General features: G+C 35.8%; 1 protein-coding gene across 3 annotated transcripts in view; it reads left to right on the forward strand.

Annotated features, from left to right (window-relative positions):
- RNGTT (RNA guanylyltransferase and 5'-phosphatase) overlaps positions 1–26348 on the forward strand; it is a 316627-nt gene that overhangs the window by 90040 nt on the left and 200239 nt on the right. For all 3 annotated transcript variants that reach the window (XM_057311201.1, XM_026511830.4, XM_057311200.1), the window contains 2 exons: positions 4744–4879; positions 23360–23431. In XM_057311201.1, coding sequence (XP_057167184.1) covers positions 4744–4879; positions 23360–23431 — 208 coding nt within the window. The remainder of the gene's footprint in view (positions 1–4743; positions 4880–23359; positions 23432–26348) is intronic.

Consider the following 26348-nt stretch of genomic DNA (forward strand, 5'->3'; position numbering starts at 1 on the left):
TAAGTGATAATAAGCTGCTGTTATTATCAACTACATGAGAATCCCTCTGGGATACCTTTCTCGATCTCCACACTCTGACAGGTTCCACCTTTTATATGTTCCTGTAGAGTCATGTACTTCTCCTTTTCAATATTTGTGCTTGAGGTGATTTGTTTAGTGTCTTGCCAGCATATCATGGTATATGGGATAGTTGCCTTTTTTTTTTTCTTTTCTTTTCTTTTTTTTTTTTTTTTTTAGCATCTGGCTGCTTTCAGAGACTTTGGAGTGATGTGGAATATTTTTACATCCCTTCTCTTGTTAACATGAAAAAGGTCCTTATTTTTCATAGATATCACATAACAAAAGAACACATGATTTCGAATGACTGGTGTTGAAACCAAAAAATCATATCCCACAAACTTTTGTTCCAAAGCCTGAAAATTTATATGTGCAGAAGAATCCTTGAATACCAACTGCTAAATAATTTCTCTGGTATCTCTGCAGATGCAAGCTGTGTTTCCCACGAGCAGCCCTTTATACTGAATTCTATCTTCTAAAGCCTTTTTTTCCTTGGTCTTTTAAGTCTGTTTACAATAGGGGCGCCTGGGTGGCTCAATTGGTTGAGTCTGCCTTCAGCTCAGGTCATGATCCCAGGGTCCTAGGATTGAGCCCCACATTGGGCTCCCTGCTCCCTGGGGAGCAGTGGGAAGTTGTCTTCTCTCTCTCCCTCTACCCTTAGCCCCTGCTCGTGCCCACACACTCTCCCTCTAAAATAAATAAAATCTTTAAAAAAAATCTGTTTACAATAAGTGTACATAGACAGTATTTTCTTTTAATATTCTACTTGAAGTAAAAAGAAAGGTCTGATAGTAAGATATACATATATATGTATATATGTGTGTGTGTGTGTGTCTGTGTGTTAAAGTGTGAATAGGAAATAAACAGTTATGACAGGAAAAACAAATATGCCACACCCTGGAATTGAATATTTATTCAGTTTCAACATTATATTTAATTCTGAACTGCTAAGCAGCCATAAAAAGGGAAATATGATTTTTGTCATATGAGCAGAAGAGGCAAACCATTTCTTTTTTCTGAATTTTAAAATGTATTAGCATAATTCAGCCATTCTCAAATTATGAATGTAGAGCACCAATTCTGCTAAATACTAACAGGTATCAGGATTAAGTTTAAAGATAATGGGCTAAATAAGAAAAACAGACTTCTCTTTCTTTTTTTTGCTTTTGTTAAAAGTTTTTAATTTTAATTCCAATGTAGTTGTTTGTTTTGTTTAAGTTCCACATATGAATGAAATCATTTTTGTCTTTCTCTGACTGACTTATTTTACTTAGCATTATATACTGTCTAGCTCCATCCAAATTGTTACAGATGACAAGATTTCATTCTTTTTTTATGGCCGAGTATTATTCCATTGTGTGTGTGTGTGTGTGTGTGTCCCATTTTCTTTATCCATTCATGTTTCAGTGGACTCTTGGGCTGCCTCCATAATTTGGCTGTTGTAACTAATGCTTCAGTAAACATTGGGGTGCATGCATCCTTTAGGCTTAGGGTTTTGTATTCTTTGGGTAAATACCCAGTAGTGCCATTACTGGCTTGTAGAGTAGTTCTCTTTTTAATTTTTTGTGGAACTTCTGTGCTGTTTTCCAGAGTGGTTGCACAGTTTGCATTCCCACCAACAGCACAAGAGGGTTCCCCTTTCCCATCTTTGCCAACACCTGTTGTTTCTTGTGTTGTTGATTTTAGGCATTCTGACAGGTGTGAGGTGGTATCTCATTGTGGTTTTGATTTGCATTTTTCTGACGATGAGTGATACTGAGCATCTTTCTGTATGTCTGTTGGCATCCATATGTCTTCTTTGGAGAAATGTCTGTTCAAGTCTTCTGCCCATTTTTAAATTGGATTATTTATTTTTTGTGTGTTTTGTAAGTTCTTTATATATTTTGGACACTAACCCTTTATCAGATATGTCATTTGCAAATATCTTCTCCCATTCAGTACGTTGTCTTTTAGTTTTGTTGATCATTTCCTTCACTGTGTGGAAGCTTTTTATTTTGATGTAGTCATAGTAGTTTATTTTTGCTTTTTTCCCTTGCCTCAGGAGACATATCTAGACAAATGTTGCCCATGTCAGAGAAATTGCTGCCTGTGCTCTCTTCTAGGATTTTGATGGCTTCCTGTTTTGCATTTAGGTCTTTCATCGATTTTGAATATATTTTTCTCTATGGTGTAAGAAAGTGATCCAGTTTCATTCTTTTGCATGTAGCTGCCCAGTTTTCCCAACACCTTTGTTGAAGAGACTGTCTTTCACCCATTGCATATTCTTGTCTCTTTTGTTAAAGATTAATTGACCATATAATTGTGGTTTTGTTTCTGGGTTTTCTAGTCTATTCCATTGATCTAAGTGTCTGTTTTTGTGCCAGTACCACACTGGTTTGATTACTACAGCTCTGTACTATGACTTGAAGTCTGGAATTGTGATCCGTTCAGGTTTTTCTTTTTCAAGATTGTTTTGGCTATTTGGGGTCTTTTGTGGTTCCATACAAGTTTTAGGATTATTCATTGTAGTTCTCTGAAAAATGGTGTTGGTATTTGATAGGCATGGTATTAAATCTGTAGATTACTTCTTTCATCAGTGTTTTAGAGTACACATATCAGTTCCAGTAGTTTTAGGTGGAGTCTCTTGGGTTTTCTACGTAGAGTATCATGCCATCTGCAGGTAGCGAAAATTTTACTTACTAATTTGTTTACTTACTAATTTTATTCCTTTTTATTGTCGTAAAGAGACTTCTTATATGTTTTCTCATAACCTTAAATATTCCTAATATGTAGCTTGACTTTCTAAGAGAAAGATAGAGTGTTTCCCTAATTCATTTTGCCATGAAATACTTTTTAAAGTAAATATTAAGCTTTGCAAAGTGGTGGCCTAAGTACTCGAGCAACATGATGGATTATGTCTTCAATACCATTTTTGCAGAAGATATCAGAATTGCTTTTTATTTGACCTTTCCTTATGTTGATTTAAATTTTCTTTGAAACACAATCCGGGGGAAGGCTAACTTCTTCCAAGAATTCTAGACTTTCCCTATCCACCAGGAGTTGCTGCTTCTGAAAAGCATGTGCAGGAATGCTTTGGGAGCTAAGTATTTCTGTTGTCTGCCAGCTTGCTGAACTGGCAGTTGGTCTAGGAGTCTCTCAAGGCACAGTCATTCTAGACTGAGGCTGATTTTATTTTTCCTAGTGTAACCTGACTCTCCAGGACCCACACCTCCGAGGGCTATCCCTGTTTCAATATGTAGTAAGGGCCTGAGCTCCCCACCTTATCGCCAGGGCCCTGCTGGGACTAATTATTTTGAAAACACTAGTAACAGCATGCTTCCAATTTAGTCCCCAGATGTAAGCTCTTTTGGTCTTCTTTGCTGCTCTTCAACCTGTTTGTCACACACTTCGTGTACCTTAATCAGCTCTCCCATTTCTCCTCTCCTCTTCTACACATGTCTGTACGCTCTTTAGAACACTTGTTTATGGGAAACAAATTATCCTCTGTTACATAAACCTCTGCTATGTTAACTTCCATCTCTTCATGTTTCATTTAATGTCTTTTCTACCCCCCTGGCCTTGACTTAGTTGAGGTACGTCTTTCAGTTGTTGCTTTTTTCTGAAATACCTTGTGGGCATGGGGTTGGGCAAGACCAGTCAACATTCTCCTCCATTTTCAGTGGTACATCCAGACTATTATTCCTCCACTCTTTCAATTAACAGCAAGCAAGAACAACTGAATAAAATAAAATTCTGTTCTTTTGGGTCTTATGCCTTTTAACTTTCTTACTTATTGCTGTCAGTTTTCTCTCATTTGAAGATATTGGTACCTGGATATCATCTTCATTTTCACCCCCAATCTTGCCATTATTCATTTGTAGCATAGCCTATCCACCTTGAATCCGTTTGGAATTTATTTTTATATATAGCGTGAAGTACAGCTCCGTTCTTGGTGATCCACTCATGGGGAAGCAGTGATGGTAATATGACCATTTGAGGGAATGATGCATTTTAAAGTATAACCCCCCCCCCCCAATTGATTGGCTCTAAGAAGATGAGGGCTGATAAAAATTCTCAGGAATGTTTAAAATGTTTTGTGTTTAATGCTTAATATGTTTAAAAAAATTTTAATTTTATAGGAATGAATGAGAATTGTACTTGAAATGGTTATATCTGGCTGTATCATAATCTTGATTCAATGAAAGGGGTTAGCTATTTTGCTAACTGTAGTGTAGTAGAAAAAGCATTGGATAGTTTAAGGTTCAGCCATTTGCAAATCAGTTACTTTCTCTTTTTTCCTACTGCAAAGTAGAAAGAGTAATAACTTATTCATAAAGTTGTTGGGCTAATAAAATGCAATAATTGCATATAAGTGTATGTGTGTTTTGTAAACTTCGATGTTTAAGATCTAATAAAAAGAGCTATTCTCTCCTAAGGGGGGGTCATAAGGTTGCACTTCAATATCACATTGTCTCCATAAAAAACTTTGATTTCTCTATACCCTGTGTATTTTTATGGGGAAAAAAAATCTTTTAAAAAAGTATTTGTTATTTGTGGTACTTTAATCTGAATGATAATTGTTGGGGTTGGGGGACTCCAGTGAACGTTATTCTGTGCAGCTAAGGAAAAATAACTTATAACTTATTTCTTATGATCCTATACTTGAATTATACTGCTAATATTATCTTTATAATGTTTCATTTACAGGTATATGATGTTGATTGATGGCACAAATGAAGTTTTTATGATTGATAGAGATAATTCAGTGTTTCATGTTTCAAATCTGGAATTTCCATTTCGTAAAGATCTCCGTATACATTTATCAAATACTCTCTTGGATGGGGTAAGTCATATGTTTGTTTGTTTAAATTAGACACTGCTATTTTTCTTTTTCTTACAAGTAAATATGGTTTTCCTTTTTAGAGTGGAGAGGGACAGAGGGAGAGGGAGACAAAAAAATCTTAAGCAGGATCCATGTCAAGCGTGGAGCCTGAAGTGGGGCTCAGTCTTACAAGATCATGACCGAAATCAGGAGTTGGACACTTAACTGACTAAAGGCGCCCCTAAATGTGTATTTTTATTAATTAAATAGGAAACTTATAATCTAGTTTTTTAAATATCTTTTTGAGGTATAATTGACTTATAAAGAAGGTAATCCAGTTTTTTATTAGGATGTTAAATTTTATTTATCTCTTACCTTCACTTACTCTCACTTGATCATTGTCTTGGCTATGAGAATAAGTGAACAAAATTAAATCTTAATTTTTTTTTGCTCCTTGTGATTGAAAAAATAATTCTTGTTGAAAAGACTTAATTTTATTTTATTATTTTACTTGTCAGTTGAATTTTAATTAGGTGATACAACGTGTCACACTTTCCCTTGGCTCTTTAGCTTACAAACTAATAGTTCTTGTTTGAAGAGAGTCATGCCTTTGAAAGCAACCATTGTACTTTTACATTTGAATTTTAAAAGCTGAAAAGAATTTTCCCTTTTTTTTTTTTTTAAAAGATTTTATTTATTTATTTGGCAGAGATAGAGACAACAAGAGAGGGAACGGAAGCAGCGGGAGTGGGAAGGGAGAAGCAGGCTTCCCGCTGATCAGGGAGCCTGATGTGGGGCTCAATTCCAGGACCCTGGGATCACGCTTAACAACTGAGCCACCCAGGCACCCCTGAATTTTCCCATTTCAGAAAATACATTTAATAATCATAAAATTACTTGATTAAAAATATTTTAACTTTCTCCTATATAAACAGCTTCTTCTTCCCAATTCTGAAAATATCTGTTCATTGTAAATAAAAATTAAAATAATATAGAATATTAGGAAAAAGCTGATAAAAATCACTAGACCTACTATTGGAATAACTTCTGTTACCATTTTGATGAACTTTATTCCAGACTATTCTCCGTGACAGAGTTCAATCTTATGTCTGTTCCTGTGGAATGTAACATTCATATTAGTAATAGCAACTCAGAACATAGATTCTTTAGTGTAGTTGGGTTCCTTTATAGTCCAGTAAGATTCTGAATAATCATGGGACCTCTGCCTTGGTTGAAAATGAGTGCTCTGGTGGAATATGTATACTCATGTATAGTTAAATTTTTTGTATGAAAAGAACCAAATGGTACATGTGTTTTGTGACTTGTCTTTTTCCTCTACGTAGCAATTTGATTTGGATGTCTTTCTCACATAAATGTCTGAATGGTATACCGTTGTATATGTAAACATCATAATTTGGGATATCCAAACTATCTCGACTGTGAAAATTGTAGTGGATGCTCTTTAAAAATATGACCCATCTCAATAACCCAACCTCAACCTAATGAATTAGACTCTCCCATTGATCAGAGTCATCTGTGCTTAGTAAGTACCCAGGTGATTTTAATCAGGCAAGTTTAAGAAATAGTTCTGTAATTTATTTAACCAGTCCTCTCTTGGTGGATATTTTCATTTTTTTTGTAGTTTTTTTTTTTTTTTTTTAATTGGAAGACACTTGAATGCATGTCCTTATACTTTTTTCTTTCACAATTGTGCAATTTTTTAAAACATTTTTAAAAATTTTAATTCAGTTAATTAACGTATAATGTACTATTGATTTCAGAGGTATAGGTCTCTGATTCATCAGTCTTATATAATACCCAGGCTCATCACATCACGTGCCCTCCTTAATGTCCATCACCCAGTTATCCCATCCCTCTGCCCCTCCCCCAGCAACCTGTAGTTTGTTTCCTATGATTAAGAGTCTCCTATGGTTTGCCTTCCTCTCTGATTTTCTTATTTTTTCCTCTCTTCTCCTATGGTCATCTGTTTTGTTTCTTAAATTCCACATATCAGTGAGATCATATGATAATTGTCGTTCTCTGATTGACTTATTTCACTTAGCATAATACCATATAGTTCCATCCACATCATTCCACATGGCAAGATTTCATTTTTTGATGGCTGAATAATATTCCACTGTATGTGCATGCATGTGCGTGTGTGTGTGTGTGTGTGTGTGTGTGTGTGTGTGTGTATGCCATCTTCTTTATCCATTCATCTGTTGATGGACATCTGCATTCTTTCCATAGTTTGGCTATTGGGCATGTTGCTACTATAAACATTGGGGTAGAGGTGCCCCTTCTGATAACTACATTTGTATCTTTGGGGTAAATACCCAGTAGTGCAATTGCTGGGTTTTAGGGTAGCTCTATTTTCAACTTTATGAAGAACCTCCATACTGTTTTCCAAAGTGGCTGCATCAGCTTGCATTCCCACCAACAGTGTAAGAGAGTTCCCTCTTCTCCACATCCTCACCAACATCTGTCATTTCCTGACTTGTTAATTTTAGCCATTCTTACTGGTGTGAGGTGGTATCTCATTGTGGTTTTGATTTGTATTTCCCTGATGCCAAGGGATGTCGAGCACTTTTTCATGTGTCTGTTGGCCATTTGGATGTTTCCTTTGGAGAAGTGTCTGTTCATGTCTTCTGCCCATTTCTTGATTGGATTATTTGTTCTTTGGGTGTTGAGTTTAATAAGTTCTTTGTAGATTTTGGATACTAGCCCTTTGTCTGATATGTCATTTGCAAATATCTTCTCCCATTCTATCGGTTGTCTTGTGGTTTTGTCAACTGTTTCCTTTGCTGTGCAAAAGCTTTTTATCTTGATGAAGTCCCAATAGTTCATTTTTGCCTTTGTTTCCCATGTCTAGGAAGAAGTTGCTGTGGCCAAGGTCACAGAGGTTGCTGCCTGTGTTCTCCTCTAGGATTTTGATAGATTCCTGTCTCGCATTTAGGTCCTTCATCCATTTTGAGTCTATTTTTGTATATGGTGTGAGAAAGTGGTCCAGTTTCACTCTTCCACATGTGGCTGTCCAGTTTTCCCAACACTGGATATATATTTTTTTTTTCCGTTGGATATTTTTTTTCCGTTGGATATTCTTTCCTGCTTTGTTGAAGATTAGTTGACCACAGAATTGAGGGTCCATTTCTGGGCTCTCTATTCTGTTCTGTTCATCTGTGTGTCTGTTTTTGTGCCCATACCATACTGTCTTGATGATTACAGCTTTGTAATAGAGCTTGAAATCTGGAATTGTGATGCCACCAGGTTTGGTTTTTTTTTTTTTTCAACGTTCCCCTGGCTATTTGGGGTCTTTTCTGGTTCCATACAAATTTTAGGATTATTTGTTCCAGCTCTGTGAAAAAAGTTGATGATAGTTTGGTAGGGATTGCACTGAATGTGTAGATTGCTCTAGGTAGCATAGCCATTTTAACAATATTTGTTCTTCCAATCCATGAGCATGGAACGTTTTTCCATTTCTTTGTGTCTTCCTCCATTTCTTTCATGAGTATTCTATAGTTTTCTGAGTACAGATCCTTTGCTTCTTTGGTTAGGTTTATTCCTAGGTATCCTATGGTTTTTGGATGCAATTGTAAATGGGATGGATTCCTTAATTTCTCTTTCTTCTGTCTCATTGTTAGTGTATAGAAACACAAGTGATTTCTGTGCATTGATTTTATATCCTGCCACTTTGCTGAATTACTGTATGAGTTCTAGCAATTTTGGGATGGAGTCCTTTGGGTTTTCCACATAGAGTATAGTGTCATCTGCAAAGAGTGAGAGTTTGACTTCTTTGCCAATTTGGATGCCTTTTATTTCTTTGTGTTGTCTGATTGCTGAGGCTAGGACTTCTAGTACTATGTTGAACAGCAGTGGTGATAGTGGACATCCCTACTGTGTTCCTGACCTTAAGGGAAAAGCTCTCAGTTTTTCCCCATTGAGAATGCTATTCTCTGTGGGCTTTTGATAGATGGCTTTTATGATATTGAGTTATGTTCCATCTATCCCTATACTGTGAAGAGTTTTAATCAAGAAAAGATGCTGTATTTTGTCAAATGCTTTTTCTGCATGTATTGAGAGGTTCATATGGTTTTGCCTCTTCTTTTGTTAGTGTAATCTGTCATGTTGACTGATTTATGAATGTTGAACCATCCTTGCATCCCAGGTATAAACCCCACCAGGTCGTGGTAAATAGTCCTTTTAATGCACTGTTGGATCCTATTGGCTAGTATTTTGGTGAGAAATTTTGCATCCATGTTCATCAGGGATATTGGTCTGTAATTCTTTTTTTTTTTTTTTTTAAGATTTTATTTATTTATTTGACAGAGACAGAGACAGCCAGCGAGAGAGGGAACACAGTCAGGGGGAGTGGGAGAGGAAGAAGCAGGCTCATAGTGGAGGAGCCTGATGTGGGGCTTGATCCCATAATGCTGGGACCACGCCCTGAGCCGAAGGCAGATGCTTAACCGCTGTGCCACCCAGGCGCCCCTGTAATTCTCCTTTTTGATGGGAATCTTCATGTGGTTTTGGGATCAAGGCAATGCTGGCCTCATAGAAAGAGTTTGCTCTTCCTATTAATGGAAGTTTTCCTTCCATTTAAATTTTTTGAAACAGCTTCAGAAGAATAGGTATACATTCTTTAAATGTTTAGTAGAATTCCCATGTGAAGGCATGTGGCCCTGGGCTCTTGTTTGTTGGGAGATTTTTGATTACTGTTTCAATGTCCTTACTGGTTATGGGTCTGTTCAGGTTTTCTGTTTCTTCCTTGTTCAGTTTTGGTAGTTTATACCTCTATAGGCATGCATCCATTTCTTCCAGATTGCCTAATTTGTCGGCATATAGCTGTTCACAGTATGTTCTTATAATTGTTTGTATTTCTTCGGTGTTGGTTGTGGTCTCTCCTCTTTCATTCATGGTTTTATTAATTTGGGTCCTTTCTATTTTGTTTTTGTTTAGTTTGTCCACGTGTGTATCAATCTTATTAATTCTTTCAGAGAACAAGCCCCCAGTGTCATTGATCTGTTCTACTGTTCTTTTGGTTTCTGTTTCATTGATTTCTGCTCTAATCTTTATTGTTTCTCTTCTTCTGCTGGGGTTAGGCTTTATTTGGTGTTCTTTCTCCAGGTCCTTTAGGTGTAAGGTTAGGCTGTGTGTTTGAGACCTTTCTTGTTTCTTGAGACAGGCTTGTAGTGCTACATACTTCCCTCTTAGGACCGCCTTTGCTGCATTCCCGAGGTTTTGAATAGTTGTGTCTTCATTTGTTTCCATGAATTTTCTTAATTCTTCTTTAATTTCCTGTTCATTCTTTAGTAGGATGCTCTTTAGCCTCCATGTATTTGAGTTCTTTCCAACCTTCCTCTTGTGATTTAATTCCAGTTTCAAAGCATGGTGGTCTGAAAATATGTAGGGAATGATCCCAATCGTTTGGTACGAATTGAGACTGGATTTGTGACCCAGGATGTGATCTATTCTGGAAAGTGTTCCATGTGCACTCAAGAAGATTGTGTATTCTGTTGCTTTTGGGTGGAATGTTTTGAATATATCTGTGATGTCCATCTGGTTCAGTGTGTCATTCAAACCCTTATTTCCCTGTTGATCTTCTGCTTAGATGATCTGTCCATTGCAGTGAGGGGAGTATTAATGTTCCCTAAGAAATCAATAAACTCTTGTATTATTATCCATGTGTTTCTTTGATTTTGTTATTAATTGGCTTATATAGTTGGCTGCTCCCATGTTAGGGACATCAGTGTTTACAATTGTTAGATCTTCTTGTTGGATAGACCCTTTAATTATGATATCGTGTCCTTCCTCATCTCTTATTCCAGTCTTTGGTTTAAAATCTAGTTTGTGTGATAGAAGGATTGCCACCTCAGCTTTCTTTTGATGTTCATTAGCATAATAAATGCTTTTGCACCCCTTCACTTTCAATCTGGAGGTGTCTTTGGGTCTAAAATTGTTGTTGCAGATAGCATATTGATGGGTCTTGGTTTTTTTATCCAGTCTGATGCCCTTTGTCTTTTGATTAGGACATTTAGCACATTCTGTGTAACTACTGAAGATAGGAATTTAGTGCCATTGTATTACCTGTAAAATGACTGTTAGTATATATTGTTTCTGTTTTTTTTCTGGTCTATGTTACTTTTGTGCTCTCTCTGTTCTTAGAGGACCCTTCCAATATTTCTTGTAAGGCCAGTTTGGTGATCACAAATGCTTTTAGTTTCTGTTTGTCCTGGAAGCTTTTTATGATACTCCTTCTATTTTGAATGGGATCCCAGCGGGATAAAGTATTCTTGGCTGCATATTTTTCTCATTTAGCACCCTGAATATATCATGCCAGCCCTTTCTGGCCTACCAGGTCTCTGTGGGTAGGTCTGCTGCCAATCTAATGTTTCTTCCTTGTAGGTTATAGACCTCTTGTCCCGAGCTGCTTTCAGGATTTTCTCTTTGTCTCTGGGATTTCTAAGTTTCACTATTATATGTCAGGGCATTGACCTATTTTTATTGATTTTTGAGGGGGGTTCTCTGTGCCTCCTGGATTTTGATGCCTGTTTCATTCCCCAGATTTGGGAAGTTCTCCGCTATAATTTGTTCCAGTGTACCTTCTGCCCCCCATCTCTTTCCCCTTCTTCTGGGATCCCAATTATTCTAATATTGTTTTGCTTTATGTTATCACCTGTCTCTGGAATTCTCTTCTTGTGATCCAGTAGTTGTGTATCTCTCTTTTTCTCAGCTTCTTTATTCTCCATCGTTAGGTCTTCTGTATCACTAATTCTCTCTTCTGCCTCATTTATCCTAGCAGTTAGAGCCTCCATTTTTGATTGAATCTCATTTTAATAGCCTTTTTGATTTTGACTTGATTAGATTTTAGTTGTTTTATTTCTCTGGAAAGGGATTCTCTAGTGTCTTCTGTGCTTTTTTCAAGCCCAGCTACTATATTTATAATCGTTATTCTGAACTCCTGTTCTGACATCTTACTAATGTCCATTTTGATTAGGTCCCTGGCAGTCAGTACTGCATCTTGTTCTCTTTTTTTGAGTTGAGTTTTTCCATCTTGTCATTCTGTCCAGTGAAGAATAGCTGAACGAGAGAACAAAATACTAAAATGGCAACAACGACCCCAGAGAAATATACACTAAAGAAATCAGAAGAGACCTGAAACTGGGAGGGGAAAAATAAAGGAAAAAAAAGAGAATCTAATCAGACAGGTGAGCAGAATAGAGCAATACACTGGATTCCATGTGTATTTTGGTCTGTTTTTTCGAAAACTAGATCCCAAAATTGTAAAGAAAGAGAAACTTATATGTGTACAAGAATAAAATTAAATACAATCAAAGGATGGAATGTAATTATAAACATGGAAATTAAAAGACAAGAAAAAAACGAAAGAGAAAAAAAACCAAACAACAGCAAAATGGAAGGGATATAAACAGACATGTGGAGAGAACAGAGCAATAAGCTGTCTCCTGTGTGTATTTTGGTCAGTTTGTTAGAAGAAACTGCATCTCAAAATTGTAAAGAAAGAAAAACTTCCTATATATAGAAAAATAAAATTAAGTAAATTGAAAGAATAGAATGTAAGTGTAAAGATGGAAATAAACACTTTAACAAGACAAAAAAAAATAAAAAACAACAAAAAGGAGAGTATGATCAGATGGGTGAATAGAACAGTGCCATACATTATATTTTTGGTGTATTTTGTTCTATTAGTATCCCAAAATTATAAAGAAAGAAAATCTTATATATAAGATATATATATATATATATATATATGTATGCAATATCTAGGTGAGATCTTATATATATATATACATATAAATATATGCAATATGGAGGTGAGATATATATATATGCAAAAATGAGATAAAGTACAATGAAGGGATAGATTGTAAATGAAAAAATGAAAATTAAAAAAGATTTCAAAAAGGAGTTGATATAATAAGAAACTGGTTATAAAGGACAGAAAAAAAATTAAAGTTGAAAGACTAAAGAATCATGGGGAAAAAGCCATGAATTCTATGTGCCGTATTCTCCTAGCGCTGGAGTTTTGCAGTTCTCATTCATTGATGGTAAACTTGGTCTTGGCTGGCTGTTCTCACTGATCTTCTGGGGGAGGGGCCTGTTCCGTTCATTCTCAAGTGCGTTTGCCCCAGGTGGAATTGTATCACCCTTGCCAGGGGGCCTAAGCAGTGCTCAGGTTTTCTCTCTGTGGCTTCTGTTCCCTGAAGGCTTTCGTGCAGCTTTAGAGTGTGAGAATGAAATTGGTGTCCTCCTAATCTCACCCCAGAGCTGAAGGCTCAGGGGCCCAGCCCTTAGTGTGCCCTCAGAGAAAAACAGTCAATCAGTCCTGTGTCTCTGGTCTCCTTCCGCACTCCATGCTCACCTGGCCTGTGACCCAGTGTTTCTGTCTCAGGCACATGACCCTGTTTTGAGCCTCCAAACCCTGTAGACAACTGCAGCGTGCTCCCCCACCACTCCTCCCCTGGGGAGGCAGTGGGGTCTTTCCGGTTCTGGTGCTTGTTGGGCTCCTGGTAGGAGAGCAGTTGCCTGACTGTGCTGCAGTTTGCAGTTTATGGCAACCTGGAGCTGAGAGCCCACTCCTGGGCTCACTGCAGCTGGCTTCCCTCCTCTGATGCCTGGGACCTCTGCAGTACTCAGGTACCCCTGGTCTTCCTGTGACCCCAGGGATTCTGAGACCACACTGTCCCAGCTAGGGTTCTGCCCCCCCCTTAGCCACCTGAGTGACGTTCCTCACTGGAGCAGACCTGTAAAAGTTCCAATTTTGTGCTCTGCTGCTCTATCATTTGCTGGTAGCCGTCTGATGGAGGCTCCCTCCGCCGTGATTTATCTTCCTATATATAGCCTCGGATGCACTTCTCCGCATCTCCTACCTTACAGAAAGTGGTTGCTTTTCTCTTTGTAGAGTTGTAGCTATTCTTTTCTTCAATCTCTGGTTGAGTTCTCAGGTGTTCAGAATGATTTGATATCTATCTAGCTGAATTCGTGGGACCAGTCGAAATTAAGGGCTCCTCCTTCTCTGCCATCTTGGATTCCCCCACAATTGTGCACATTTATAACTAAGAAGATTCTTAGAGGTGAGATTATAATGTGTATTAAGAATCTTTTGATTGCAAGTAACTGAAGTCCAACTTAAAGTAACTGAGGAAGAAAAGAACTTGATTGGCACAAATAATTGTTTCAGCTTGGCCTGCTTCAGGTTGGATCTGGGGCCTCAAAGGATAGCGACCAGGCTCTCTGTCATTCTCCGTCTTTGCTTTACTTGTCTGTTTGGTCTCATTCTTCATGAAGGCTCTTTCACATAAGAGGCAGGTTGCATTGTAGTGCAAGCAGAAAGGGAACTTTTTCTTTCAACATCCATATATTAATCCCAGGGAAGACTCCAAAGGGCCTTGCCTGAGTTACATACACATGGGAGAATGACAGTGGAGACCAGGCACTCATTGATATTACTACAGCTTGGATTGCAAGAGGAGTAGTGCTCCTAAGGGGGGGATAGTAATAGGCTCTACCTTGTTAAAGTATGCTACGTTTGAGGGCGTGCCCATTGTAAATATTGACAGGTGTAATTGGTACCCTTCTTTCCAGAAAGTTTGAACCTACGCACAAATCTACCAACCATATTTAAAGGATTTGTACACTGTCAAAACACTGGGTTTTGAAAATTGACTATTTTCTAATTTGATGAGGGAAGGGAATTCTTTTCTATTTTATGGGACAGTATAACATAGTGGTTAAGAGCTCTGACTCTAACTGTTGGTGCCTTACTAGCTTCGTCAGTTAGTATATGAGGGATTTGAATAATTTATTCAGTTTTTCATCTGTAGTGAAGGGAGCCTAAAGACCGTACTTAGATTTTGGTGCTGTTGTGAAAATAAAGTTGGATAGTTTATAAAGTGCTGGTAATAGTGTCTGTTACATAAATGTTTACTCTTTTTACATTTATGTGAATTGTTAATGAGGTTTAACATTTTGTCACTTCTTTATGAGTCATTGTTTTTCTTTTGTGAGTTGCTGCTGGTTTATATCCTTTATATGTTTTTCTATTGGGTGTTCATCTTTTTCTTACTGATTTACAAGAAATTTTTGTCTGTTAGGGTATTTGTGACACATATTTTGAAAAAAAAATATTTTACTTTTTTGGTGTTTTTTTGGCACAAGTTTAAATTTATATAGGTAAATTTATGTAGGTAAAATTATGAACACTTTAGTTTTTAGTATCTGGCTTTTGTGTCATTTTAAGAAATTTTTACTTATTTTTCTTCCTATTGTTCATATTTTTACTTTATAATTATTATAATACTCCCCTGTATTTCCTCCTAGTACTTTTATGGCTTTATTTGTATATTTAAATATTTGATCTATCTGAAATACATTTTGATAAAAGGAGTGGATAAGTGTATGATTTTATTTATTTCCTACTGTCTAAACTGTTGTGTCAATACCATTCAGCTAATCTATTTTTCCTTTTTAATTGGATATACAATTTTTATTGTATAGGGGATTCCCTTATATATCATTGTTTCTTTCTTGATTTGTTTTCTCATTCTATTGGTATTTTGGTCTTTCAGTGGTAGTTTTAGATTGATTTTAATACTTTGACTGAAGCATACAGTTTAATGTTTGGCAGTCCAAGAGCACCCAGTTTCCTGGCTATCCTGAGGTTTGCCACTTGGATTTTGCTCTCTTTAGCTTTTGGGTGAATAGGCTATTTGTTTGGTTTTTTTTTTTTTTTTTTTTAAAGATTTTATTTATTTATTTGACAGACAGCCAGCGAGAGAGGGAACACAAGCAGGGGGAGTGGGAGAGGACGAAGCAGGCTCCCAGTGGAGGAGCCTGATGTGGGGCTTGATCCCAGAATGCTGGGATCATGCCCTGAACCAAAGGCACTTAACGGCTGAGCCACCCAGGCACCCCTGAATAGGCTATTTGATTAAGAAGTTAGGCTATACTTCATTTGCAAATTTATACAACAATAAGCTTATACTTTTCTCTGCAGAGTAATCTCTGGTAGGCTTGCCTTCAGACCATTCATCTTTCTCTTTGCTGTTTTTGGTTGTATGGTTTATCTCTTTGCCACACATTCACTGCCTTTCTTGGGAGGAAAAAGGAATGCTACATCTTTATTATAACTTCTCACAACTGCAGGTCTCCTTTCTATGGAATACTACTTATATTTTAAAAATTTCTAACCTTTCTTCAATGTTGAATCTTTTTCATGAGCCAGATTGAATTACATGTGGCTAATAATTCTCTGGAATTTGTATGAGAATGCTTTCTTGTCTTAAGATGAGATTTGCTCCTCATTTTTGGTTTTTATCCACTATAGGAAGTGGCTTGTGAATGTTTACTTAAATTCTCAATGATAGGATGATCCTAATGAAAATCACATGCATAAAACACTTATTTGTTTAACAGAGGAATATCATTTTCCAAGTGTTCTGAATGCTTGTGGCCCCATCCCATGTGCTTTGTTTTTATTTACCAGCTAGATACTGGAGTATGCAAACCAGAAGGTAGAAGACTGATGGGAGAATAGGATGTTTGAATTAGTCACTTCTGGGGTGTAGTTTGCGGTGAGAGAAGGTTCAGGATGTGATCTGCGGAGGGTGAGAGGTTGAGGTTGTGTGAAGAAGGGCAGTGCAAGTAAGATCAAGGAAAGTATTAGGTGGTTGCTAATGAGTGATGGTAGGAGTCCGGGTTGAGAGGATGATTATGAACGAGGTAGTAAAAATAAAAAGGAAGATAGAAGGTGCTATAGTTGGATGTAGTGGCAGAGACTGAGCAGAGTAAATATAGTCACAAGACAAAGAGTATTGTGTACTCTGTGGGGCTTTAGTAAAATGTCATTTTGTAACAAAATGACACACATATATACATAAACATTTGGAACATATATGTGTGTGTGTGTGTGCAGCACACAGACCACCTGTGGTTGACAGAACCACTGTGTAAGGTTGGAAGTGTTGTACACTGCACATCTCCAGGGTGCACCATTCTTATTATAGTTAGAGTGACTGGCACCCCTGGAGTTGCGCTGTTTGTAAACTGCACAGCCAGTGTGGCAGCCGTGGTAGTCATTTCACAGGATTAGCAAGAACATTTTTGTTTTTGTTACCCTCATTTAAGATATAGTTTTTTAGCACTATAATCAATAAAATAAAAGGAAGAAAAAGACGCTTAAGTTAAAGCATTTGCCACAGCTTAGCATAGTTTATCATTGAACTAATATTTTTTGAATGACCTTCATGTTCAAGTTGCTGTGCCAAGAGTGCAGAGGGTTGAAAAAAAGACCTTACTCTTGAGACTTTTTACTTCATTTGGTATGGGTGGAGAAAAATTGGTAGTGATGGAGGAGACCTTCAAATATAAGAATAACTTGATGATTGGTATTTTAAAAGTCCAGTGGTGGTTTAGAGGAGAAATAAATTAAATCTAGTTAGTTTGGAATGAAAGATGTTTTATAGAGGAATTGGCATCATTTCTTTAGAAAGAGATTTTTGTTGGACACGGCCCGAGGGCATTCCAGGTAGGAAATAATGCTTAAAAATTAGATGTTTAACTATCTGCAGATTTAACTGAGCAATACTATTTATTTTCACCCCAAACTTGGACAAATGAAAGCTGCATAATAGACTCTTGCGAAGTTTTAAAATAGCAATATGATTCATGATGTCAATTTACTTGGACCAGAACTATAGTTACCATATCTGTTTTTCCAGTTAGTTAATTAAAACAGTCCTCTGTAGTTTCCTGTTTCTTCTACATTTTCATTTGCAAATTGTTTTTGTAAAATTCCAAATCCAAGAATAACTCAAACTACCTAATTGTCTGGCTGTCAGATGTGAGCATTGAAGCTTTTGTTTTGCTCTCTAAATTATGTTCTTTGACCCACAAAATGTGGAAAATAGGAGTTTAGAAATATGGCATTAATTCGTTTGAAAAAATCAGTGAAATTCAGTTGATTTTATATTGAGGCTAAGGGGAGAATATAACAGTTAATCACCAAAGTTAATAGCAAGAATCTTGGAAAAATGGCGTGACTTTTCAGCTGTTAATGTTTTTTGTAAAGGAATATGCATACTCATTGTTGAAATTTTACAAAGTGTACATCATAAAGTAGGAAAACTCAACTCTCAATAAGAGGTTACATTTTAACATTTTGTTGTATTTTCAGTCATTTTGTTGTGTGTTTAGTTACAGAATGTGTATAATCAATATATATATATATATATATATATATATATATATATATATAGCTAACATTTAATATATGCTATGTATCTAGGGTTCCGTCATTTTCCTTCATTCTGAAGAACTGCTTTTAGGATTTTTTAAAAATTTAGTTTTATTTTTAAAAATTGAAATATAATTCACGTACTATAAGATTCATCCTTTTAAGCTGTATAATTTGGTAGTCTTTAGTATATTCACAAGATTGTACAACCTGTACCCCTATCTAATTCCAGAACATTTCATCACCTCAGTGGACTGTGATAATTAGAATCAAGTGGGCCTTAGTTGAAAGGATTTCGAGGAATGGGTCACCTTTGAGATGAGCTTTGAAGATCTACAGGTTTCCAGAGAACAGTTAATTACTTCCTCTCATTAAAACACTTCAATGGTTCCCCACTGCCCATATCATGAAACCAAACTACTAAACATAATCTTTATATCTGGGCCATGCCTATGTCTTTAGCATTGTCTTTGATTGTGACCCTTGAACGATATGCTCCATATATATGGAGCTTTGGACAGCTTACTCAAAACCACCATCTTTCATGCCTTTGTAATGCAATTTGGCTCATTTACCATCCTGCTAGGAAATATCTGCTTGTATCTTTGAGGATTTGACTAATGGGTCACAAAGTCTTATCAAACCTTTCTCTTATTCTTCAGTTAGAAATAACTACCCCTTAAAAAAAAAAAAAAAAAAAAAGAAATAACTACCCCTTGTTAAGCTTATACCATATGTCCTTATTTGGCTGAAATAGTATAGGTTTATATCTCTTGTCTTGGTGTAGTTATTAATAGGAATCTGTTTCATTCTCAGAAGTATTCTGATGTAGACAGTAAGCTGCATGGTCACTCTATATAGCCATCTATTGTTAAAATTAAAATTAGAATTCTTCATTGAACGCAGCTACTTATATATTTTCTTCTCTTCCTGGGACTCTTCTTTGAAGGTAGGGACTGTATGCTTAATTTCTCAGGCATTTAGAGCTATATCTAATACATAGTTTGGGCTCAGGAAATATTGGATGGATAGGTAGAAGGGTGGATACTTGGGGACTTCAAAAAAAGAAAATGGAATATAGAAAAGTACAGAGGATAGGAAAGTCAAACATGTGGAATTTTTTAAAAAAATTATTAACTTATTTTTTTGGTGGGACCCCTAATGAAGGATTTAAGCTGCAGGTTTCTCCATAGCAGTCTGGAGCAGGAGACAATGCAGCAATTTCTAACAAATTCTTGAGCAATATGAAGTTGATGTATCTTGTAGTTTTCTTCAGGTTTTTTATGTTTAGGGTTTGTTGAGCATCTTTTATCTATGGGTTTACAATTTTCCTTAAAAGTAGAATTTTTTTTGCCATTATTTCTACCCTTCACATGTTTGAAGATTTGTTTATTGTTCTTTTCATTTAAAAAAAACAAAAAACAAACAGGAGCCTGGGTGGCTCAGTCAGTTAAGCGTCTGCCTTTGGCTCAGGTCATGATCCCAGGGTCCTGGGATTGAGCCCCACATCAGGCTCCCTGCTCCACGGGATGGGGGGCCTCCTGCTCCCCCTGCTTGTGCTCTCTTTCTCTCTGTCAAATATAACATCTTAAACAAATAAACCCAACCTTTTTTCTGGTTGATTTTGGATACTTTCCGTTGCTGTGTCTGCAAGTTCACTAATCTTTTCTTTTGCAGTGTCTAAATTGCTATTCATCCCACCCAGACTATTTTTCACTTCAGGCATTGTAGTTTTCACCTCTGAAAATTCATTTTGAGTCTTTTTAATGTCTTCTGTGTCTCTACTTGGCTTTTTGGAATATATGGAATACTGTTATAATCACCTGCCTTAATTTTCTTGCCTGCCAATTCTAACATCTTTCTTAGTTTTGGGCCTATTTTTGATTGATTTTTCTCCTCTTTATGGGTTGTATTTTTTTTTTCTTTGCCTCTTTGCATACCTGTTAATTTTTTACTAGATGCTAGACATTTTCAAGTTTACCTTGTTGGGGGTTTGATATTTTTGTATTCCTATATTTTTGAGGTTTGTTCTGGGATGCAGTTAATTTACTTGGAATTGGTTTATACCTTTTGAGTCTTGCTTTTAAGATTTGGTAGATGGGTAGAGTAGAGTTTAGTGTAGGGATAATTGTTTTCTGCTGAGACAAGATCCTTCCGAGTACTCAATGCCCTGTAAATTAATTTGGCTGGTAGGAACAGGCATTATTCCCAACTTTCCCTCCAAGGCTTTTGAGTGGTTCTTTTCTCATGCATACTCTGCTGAACATTCATGGAAGTCTGACTGAGGATATTTGTCGTTCTTTATCTGGGGATCTCTCTCTCTGCCTCTCTCTCTCTTACACTCTCACTCTGCCCTGAGAACTCTAGTCCTTTTGCTCTCCCTAGACAACTTGTTCTATTTTTTTTTTTTTTTTTTAAACTCAGGGAGACTGCTGAGCTTTACCTGGGATCCCCCTGCCTGCACTGAAGCCTGGAAACCCCTTGGGCTATAAGTTGGGAAAATTCTAGGGCTCATATAGTTTATTTACTATCTTCTAGAGATTACTGTCCTTTATTGTTGGATGTCTGGTGCCTTGAAAATTATTGCTTCCTCTATTTTGTCCACATCTTTGGTTGTTTAGGTGGGATGATAAATCAAATTCCTGGTTCTCTGGTTTGGTTAGGAGAGGAAATGTGTTTTTCCTTCTTAACTGGGTTTTATTAAGAAATTTTTTTATTTAGAGTTGTGGTAAAACCATATAACATAACATTTACTGTCTTAAGTATCTTTAAGGCTACAGTCCAGTAGTGTTAAGTGCACATTTTCGTGCAACAGTTCTCCAGAACATTATCTTGTAAAACTGCAACTCTGTACCCATTAAATAGTTCCTCATTACCTGTACACCTGTGAGAACCATCATTCTTCTTTCTAATTCTGTGATTTTAACTACTTTAGAGACCTCATATAGGTGAAATCATATAGGATTTGTCTTTTTGTGACTGGCTTATTTTCCTTAGCGTAGTGTCTTCAAGGTTTATTCATGTTGCAGCATGTGATAGATCTCCTTTCTTTTCAAGGCTGAGTAACATTCTGCTACATCTGTATACCACATTTATTTATTTGTTCATCTGTTGATGGATATTTGGGCTGTGCTCCCACCTGTTAGCTATTGGAATAATGATGTTATAAGCATAGGGGTGCAAATACCTCTCCAAAACCCTGCTTTCAGTTTTCTGGGATATATACCCAGAGGTGAGATTGCTAGATCATATGGAGGTACAATATTAACTTTTTGAGGGAACTGCCATACTGCTCTTCATAGTGGTTGTACCATTTCACAGTCCCAGCAACAGTACCCACGGGTTCCAATTTTCTTAACTAAGTTTTAAGCTTAGGTATTTTATGTTTACCTACTTTTCTGTAGCCTGGAGTAATGATAGCAGCTGTGGGGAAGGGGGACGTTGTGGTGGGAAGGTCATTTGGGAAGACTCAGCTTAGTTATTGGGTCTTTTGTTAAAATCACTGGGTTCTGTTCTTTTTAAAAAGCTTTTAGTGAATGTTTTCTTCAGCTAATTGGGAGCCATATATCATTCCAGTAATGCTCAGGTTATTTCTTCAATTTATTGTGGAGTATAGGCATCTTTCTTCAGGCAAAAAGAGTATTGTGCTCTTTTTATTATTCCAATCAGAAGAGAGGAAAAAAGAAGACAGGAGTGACTGCTGAGTTTGTTTCTATCTATATTTGAATGTAATAGTGACAATTACCAAGAATTTGTCATTTTACAAGTAGGGCTTCTGGAGGTTTAGTGGGCTTGGAGCTGAACCCTGCTGTGCCTTTTTGTTTTACCACAGCCTTGGTAGTTTTCAGTTTTTAATGGTTACTTGTCTATTTCCTTTTACTTGTTTGCTGATAATAAATTTTCCTTTTTGCCATTTTTAATGTTCAAAGGAATATATGTTTTTGCTCATTTCATCAGGTAATTTGGGAGAGAAATTCTGTGGTGTCTGTTATCCGAACCTGGAAGTTCACTTAACTTACATCCACACATTTTTGACAATAACAATGAGTTGAAACCTGTTTTGGTGCCACCTGATGGTTCATAAAATTCTCAGATACAAGTATTTAAGTAAAAATATTTAGCAAATAGTTTAAGATAATGAAGTGATTTAAATTATGCCATGTGTTGGGTTCAGGATGATAACCATAAATAAATGTCTGCAGATTAACATACATATTTGGGAAAGTAATTAATTAATAATAATTTCTTAACAAAGTATATCTGTCCTAAGTCAGTGTGTTCTTTGTAATTTTAAATGGTTGTTTGTTGATTTCCTGTCATGAAATTAGATAACAAAAACCCTGCTTAGTTTCCTGGGAAGAATATGAGGAAAGAAAAATAATTTTAGGTCAAAATGTATTATTAAGAATTAAAATTTTATAAAATATTGCATTATGTACTTATAATCTTTTTTAAAAAAGATTTATTTATTTTAGGGGGGTGGAGAGAGAGAGGGGAGAGAGGGGCAAAGGGAGAGAATCTCCAAGCAGACTCCCCACTGAGCATGGAGCTGTATGTGGGGCTTGATCCCATGAACCATGAGATCATGACTTGAGCCAAAACCAAGAGTCAGGCACTCAACCAACTAAGCCACCCAGGCACCCCTGTCTTTTAATGTCCTTTATCTCTTTTCTGTGAAAGTGCAGAATTTAAGTTTTTTTTTTTTTCACTTTATAGGTATGGTATGTAATATATTCTCTTGTCCTGTTCTCTTTGATCATAGTAGAGGGACAGGACCAAGAAAGACCACATGGGTTGCATGGGGAATATATTTTATAATAAGTGCACCATTTATACCTACAGATTTTGTGGTATAGTTGGCATATAACAAAATTTAAAGCAATAATGATTTAACAACATTATTTTAAAAAATATTCCTCATATTTGAAATTTAAAATTTGTACTTTCTTCATTCTAATAGTTGCTTAGAACTCAAACATTAAACAAAATGTAGCATAGTAATTCAAATAGAAAAAACATAATGAGATATTGTCATATGATTTTATTTCAATACAGAGTAAATTCATGACAGGGAGTTTTGGGATGTTGACAGTCTGTTGATTTGATCTGGGTATAAGTGTGTTCATTTTAATGTTTCATCAGGTTGTATATATATGGTTTATGTGCTTTCTGTGTATGTTTTGTTTTAATCAAATTGAAAAAATTGTCATTAAAGTATGAAGAAACTTAACCTTCTTTTCTCTTTCAAGGAAATGATTATTGACAGAGTAAACGGACAGGCCGTTCCTAGATATTTGATATATGACATAATTAAATTCAATGTAAGTACCTTTAATATAATTTATAAAATAAAAATTGTCCCTGAGATAACAGATATGTTTTTACAAATAAAAAGTGTTACTGCCTTAGAGATGGTAGGAAAGAAAAATTGTGACTCTAGTTACTCACCTGATACCTTAATAATAATTTTGCACATTCCTTTGTCTTTAGATTTTGTTATATACTTGAAGTGAGTAAAGAAAAATAGTTTAACTGGTAAAATAAGACAGAATTTTATAAGATGGAAACTCTTGGTTTTAGTTATCCTGTACACAAAAAAAGGAGTCCACAGATTTTATTACTGTCACTTAAAAAAATAGAGAGAACCTGATTATGGGTATTGAATGTATAACTTTGGGGCACAAATATGTTATTCATGAGTACAGGCAGGAAACTTAAAAACAAAATATAAAATTCTGTTATAAATAGATATCAAAAAATAGGAATTTTATTTTCTACCCATTTCCTATAGTTTTAGACAAGCCAAGAATCTGCCTGTTCACGTTTAATTATAGTATCAGTGTCTAAATTATTTAGGCAGTACAAGATGACTTCTGTAAATGTGAGAAACTCTTTCAATAGTGTACATCTATGAAAAGGTATAATCATTCCTCTAGACATATATTATTCAAATTGCATAGTCATTTAGTATTCAAACTACTGAAAGCAATTAAGAATTCTGGAATTAAAAGTGTTGTTTAAGTTTTAGGATTTTGAAGATTTATAACAAAAGTTTTTAAGAGTTCTTTTTTGGAGTATATATTTTAAATTACAGTTTTGAGATTCAGGATTGCATTAATCCGCTTTAAAGGCATTTTTTTCCTGGAAATCTTCAATGTACATATTTCATTTTCTGTTAAATTTATAGATTTTAAACAGTTTCCTATTTAGGAGACTCAAGGTCAGAAACCATCAAATATTAATCTTGTGTGTTTGTGATCACTGTATGCCTCAGAACTAATGCTTTCTAGAATTGGCTTACTCTTATCACAGATTTTGGAATAATGTTCATTGGCTCATAATGAGACATAAAGGGTGGGGATGGCATTGTTTTGTTGTGAAGGGGACAGTTTTGTCTCTGCCTTTTGACATTGAGCTCTGCTTTATTTAAAAAAATTTCTTTTAAAAAGATTTTAATTTATTTGACAGAGAGAGAGAGAGAGAGAGAGAAAGAGCACAAGCAGGGGGAGCAGCAGGCAGAGGGAGAGGGAGAAGCAGACTCTTTCCGCTGAGCAAGGAGCCCAGTGTGGGACTCGACTTAACAAACTTTCTAATTCTTTAAAAAAATATGAAAAATTTCAGCGTATACAAAAGTATAAGTAATAATATGAGGAATACACATGTAACTAACCACCAGATTTGTTGAAAGCTTAACATTTTGTCATTTTTACTGCACTTTCTTTTTAATAAGTCATTACAGATCCAGTAGAAGTTTCTCCTGCACACCCCACTTATTCTGTTTTTGACCCTCTTACCCAGAAGCAACTTCTACCCTGTATTTGATGTTTATTATTTCCATGAATGTTTTTAATAACCTTACTACCTATGTGTGTGTCCATAAAATATACGTGGTATTGTTTTGCAAGGTTTCTAGTGTTATATAAATACTGTACTTGTACTGTGGTACTGAGCATTTACTCCACATTATTTTGTTGAGATTTATCTGTATTAATACACACAGGTTTAGTTCATTCACTTTAATTACTATTGAGTATTGCTTTGTATAAATATACCGAATTTGTCTTCCTTTTGATGAACATTTGAGTTTCCACATTTTGCTGTCATACTACTATTAAACAGTTTATATATTCTTGTGTGCATACATCAGAATTTCTCTAGGACAATTCTCATTCTTGGGATGTAAGCACCTGAGGTGTTTTTAAAAACCAGAGTTCCTCACCCCTACCTACATCATAGAGATTCTGACTGAATTGGCAACTTCAGGTGTATTTGCTACGTTGCTGAATTCCTCTCAGAAGTAGGTGTAACAACTTACCACAGTTGGTATTACCAGAGTTTAAAATTTTTGCTGATTCGATGTGCGTGAAATGGCATCTGATCTTGTTTTAATTTGCTTTTCCATTATTACTAATGAAGTTAAGCCTGCTTCATATGTTCATTTTTACTTGTTTGGATTTTTCTTTTGAGATTTAATTGTAAGTTCGAATAATTTTCTAATTTTTCTATTTGGTTGTCAGTCTTCTTAATGTGTAGGAATTAATTATCTTTCCTGCATTCTGATCTTTTTTTGGTTATGTATGTGACAAACAGTATCTTTTGCAAATTAGTATCTACTGATGCATGGGAGTTTTTCATTTTCATGATATTAGACTTACTAGATCTTCTTAAAGTTTGTGCTTTTATGTCTTGTTTAGGAAATTCATCCATATTTTGGTGTAAAAATAAGTTATGCTTTTACTAGGTCTGTAATTATTTACTTGGTAAATATTTATTGAGTGCTTATTGCCATGTTTCATTGATTTTAAAGTGACATTTTCCCTCACATTTCTGATGTTAGGATATATTTATAATTGAAAGCATTATATATTTCATTCTTTAATTTACTATGGAGCTTTTATGATTAACTAGCTTATTTTGAATCACCAAATCAAGGTCACTATTAGAAAAAAATGATATTCTGAAAAAATAGTTAAAATCTTTTTAGTTCCCTTAGTTTATTTTGTCCAGCGTGTCATCGATCATCTTTTATATGTCAAGAGTTGTCCTAGGTATTGGATATACACAGATGAATAAGACGTAATTTCTTGCCTTTGGGAAATTCGTAATTCAGTACACTTGCCTCCAAAGAAGGCCATTTCAACAGTGGGATTTGGAAGAAAGTAGAATTTTTTGTTTATTTTTTATCTGTTCAGTTTTTGCCTGTTTTATAACATACACAGTTGTACATGTATGCAACTC

Source organism: Ursus arctos, unplaced genomic scaffold (assembly GCF_023065955.2).
Source record: "Ursus arctos isolate Adak ecotype North America unplaced genomic scaffold, UrsArc2.0 scaffold_13, whole genome shotgun sequence".
Lineage (NCBI taxonomy): Eukaryota > Metazoa > Chordata > Mammalia > Carnivora > Ursidae > Ursus > Ursus arctos.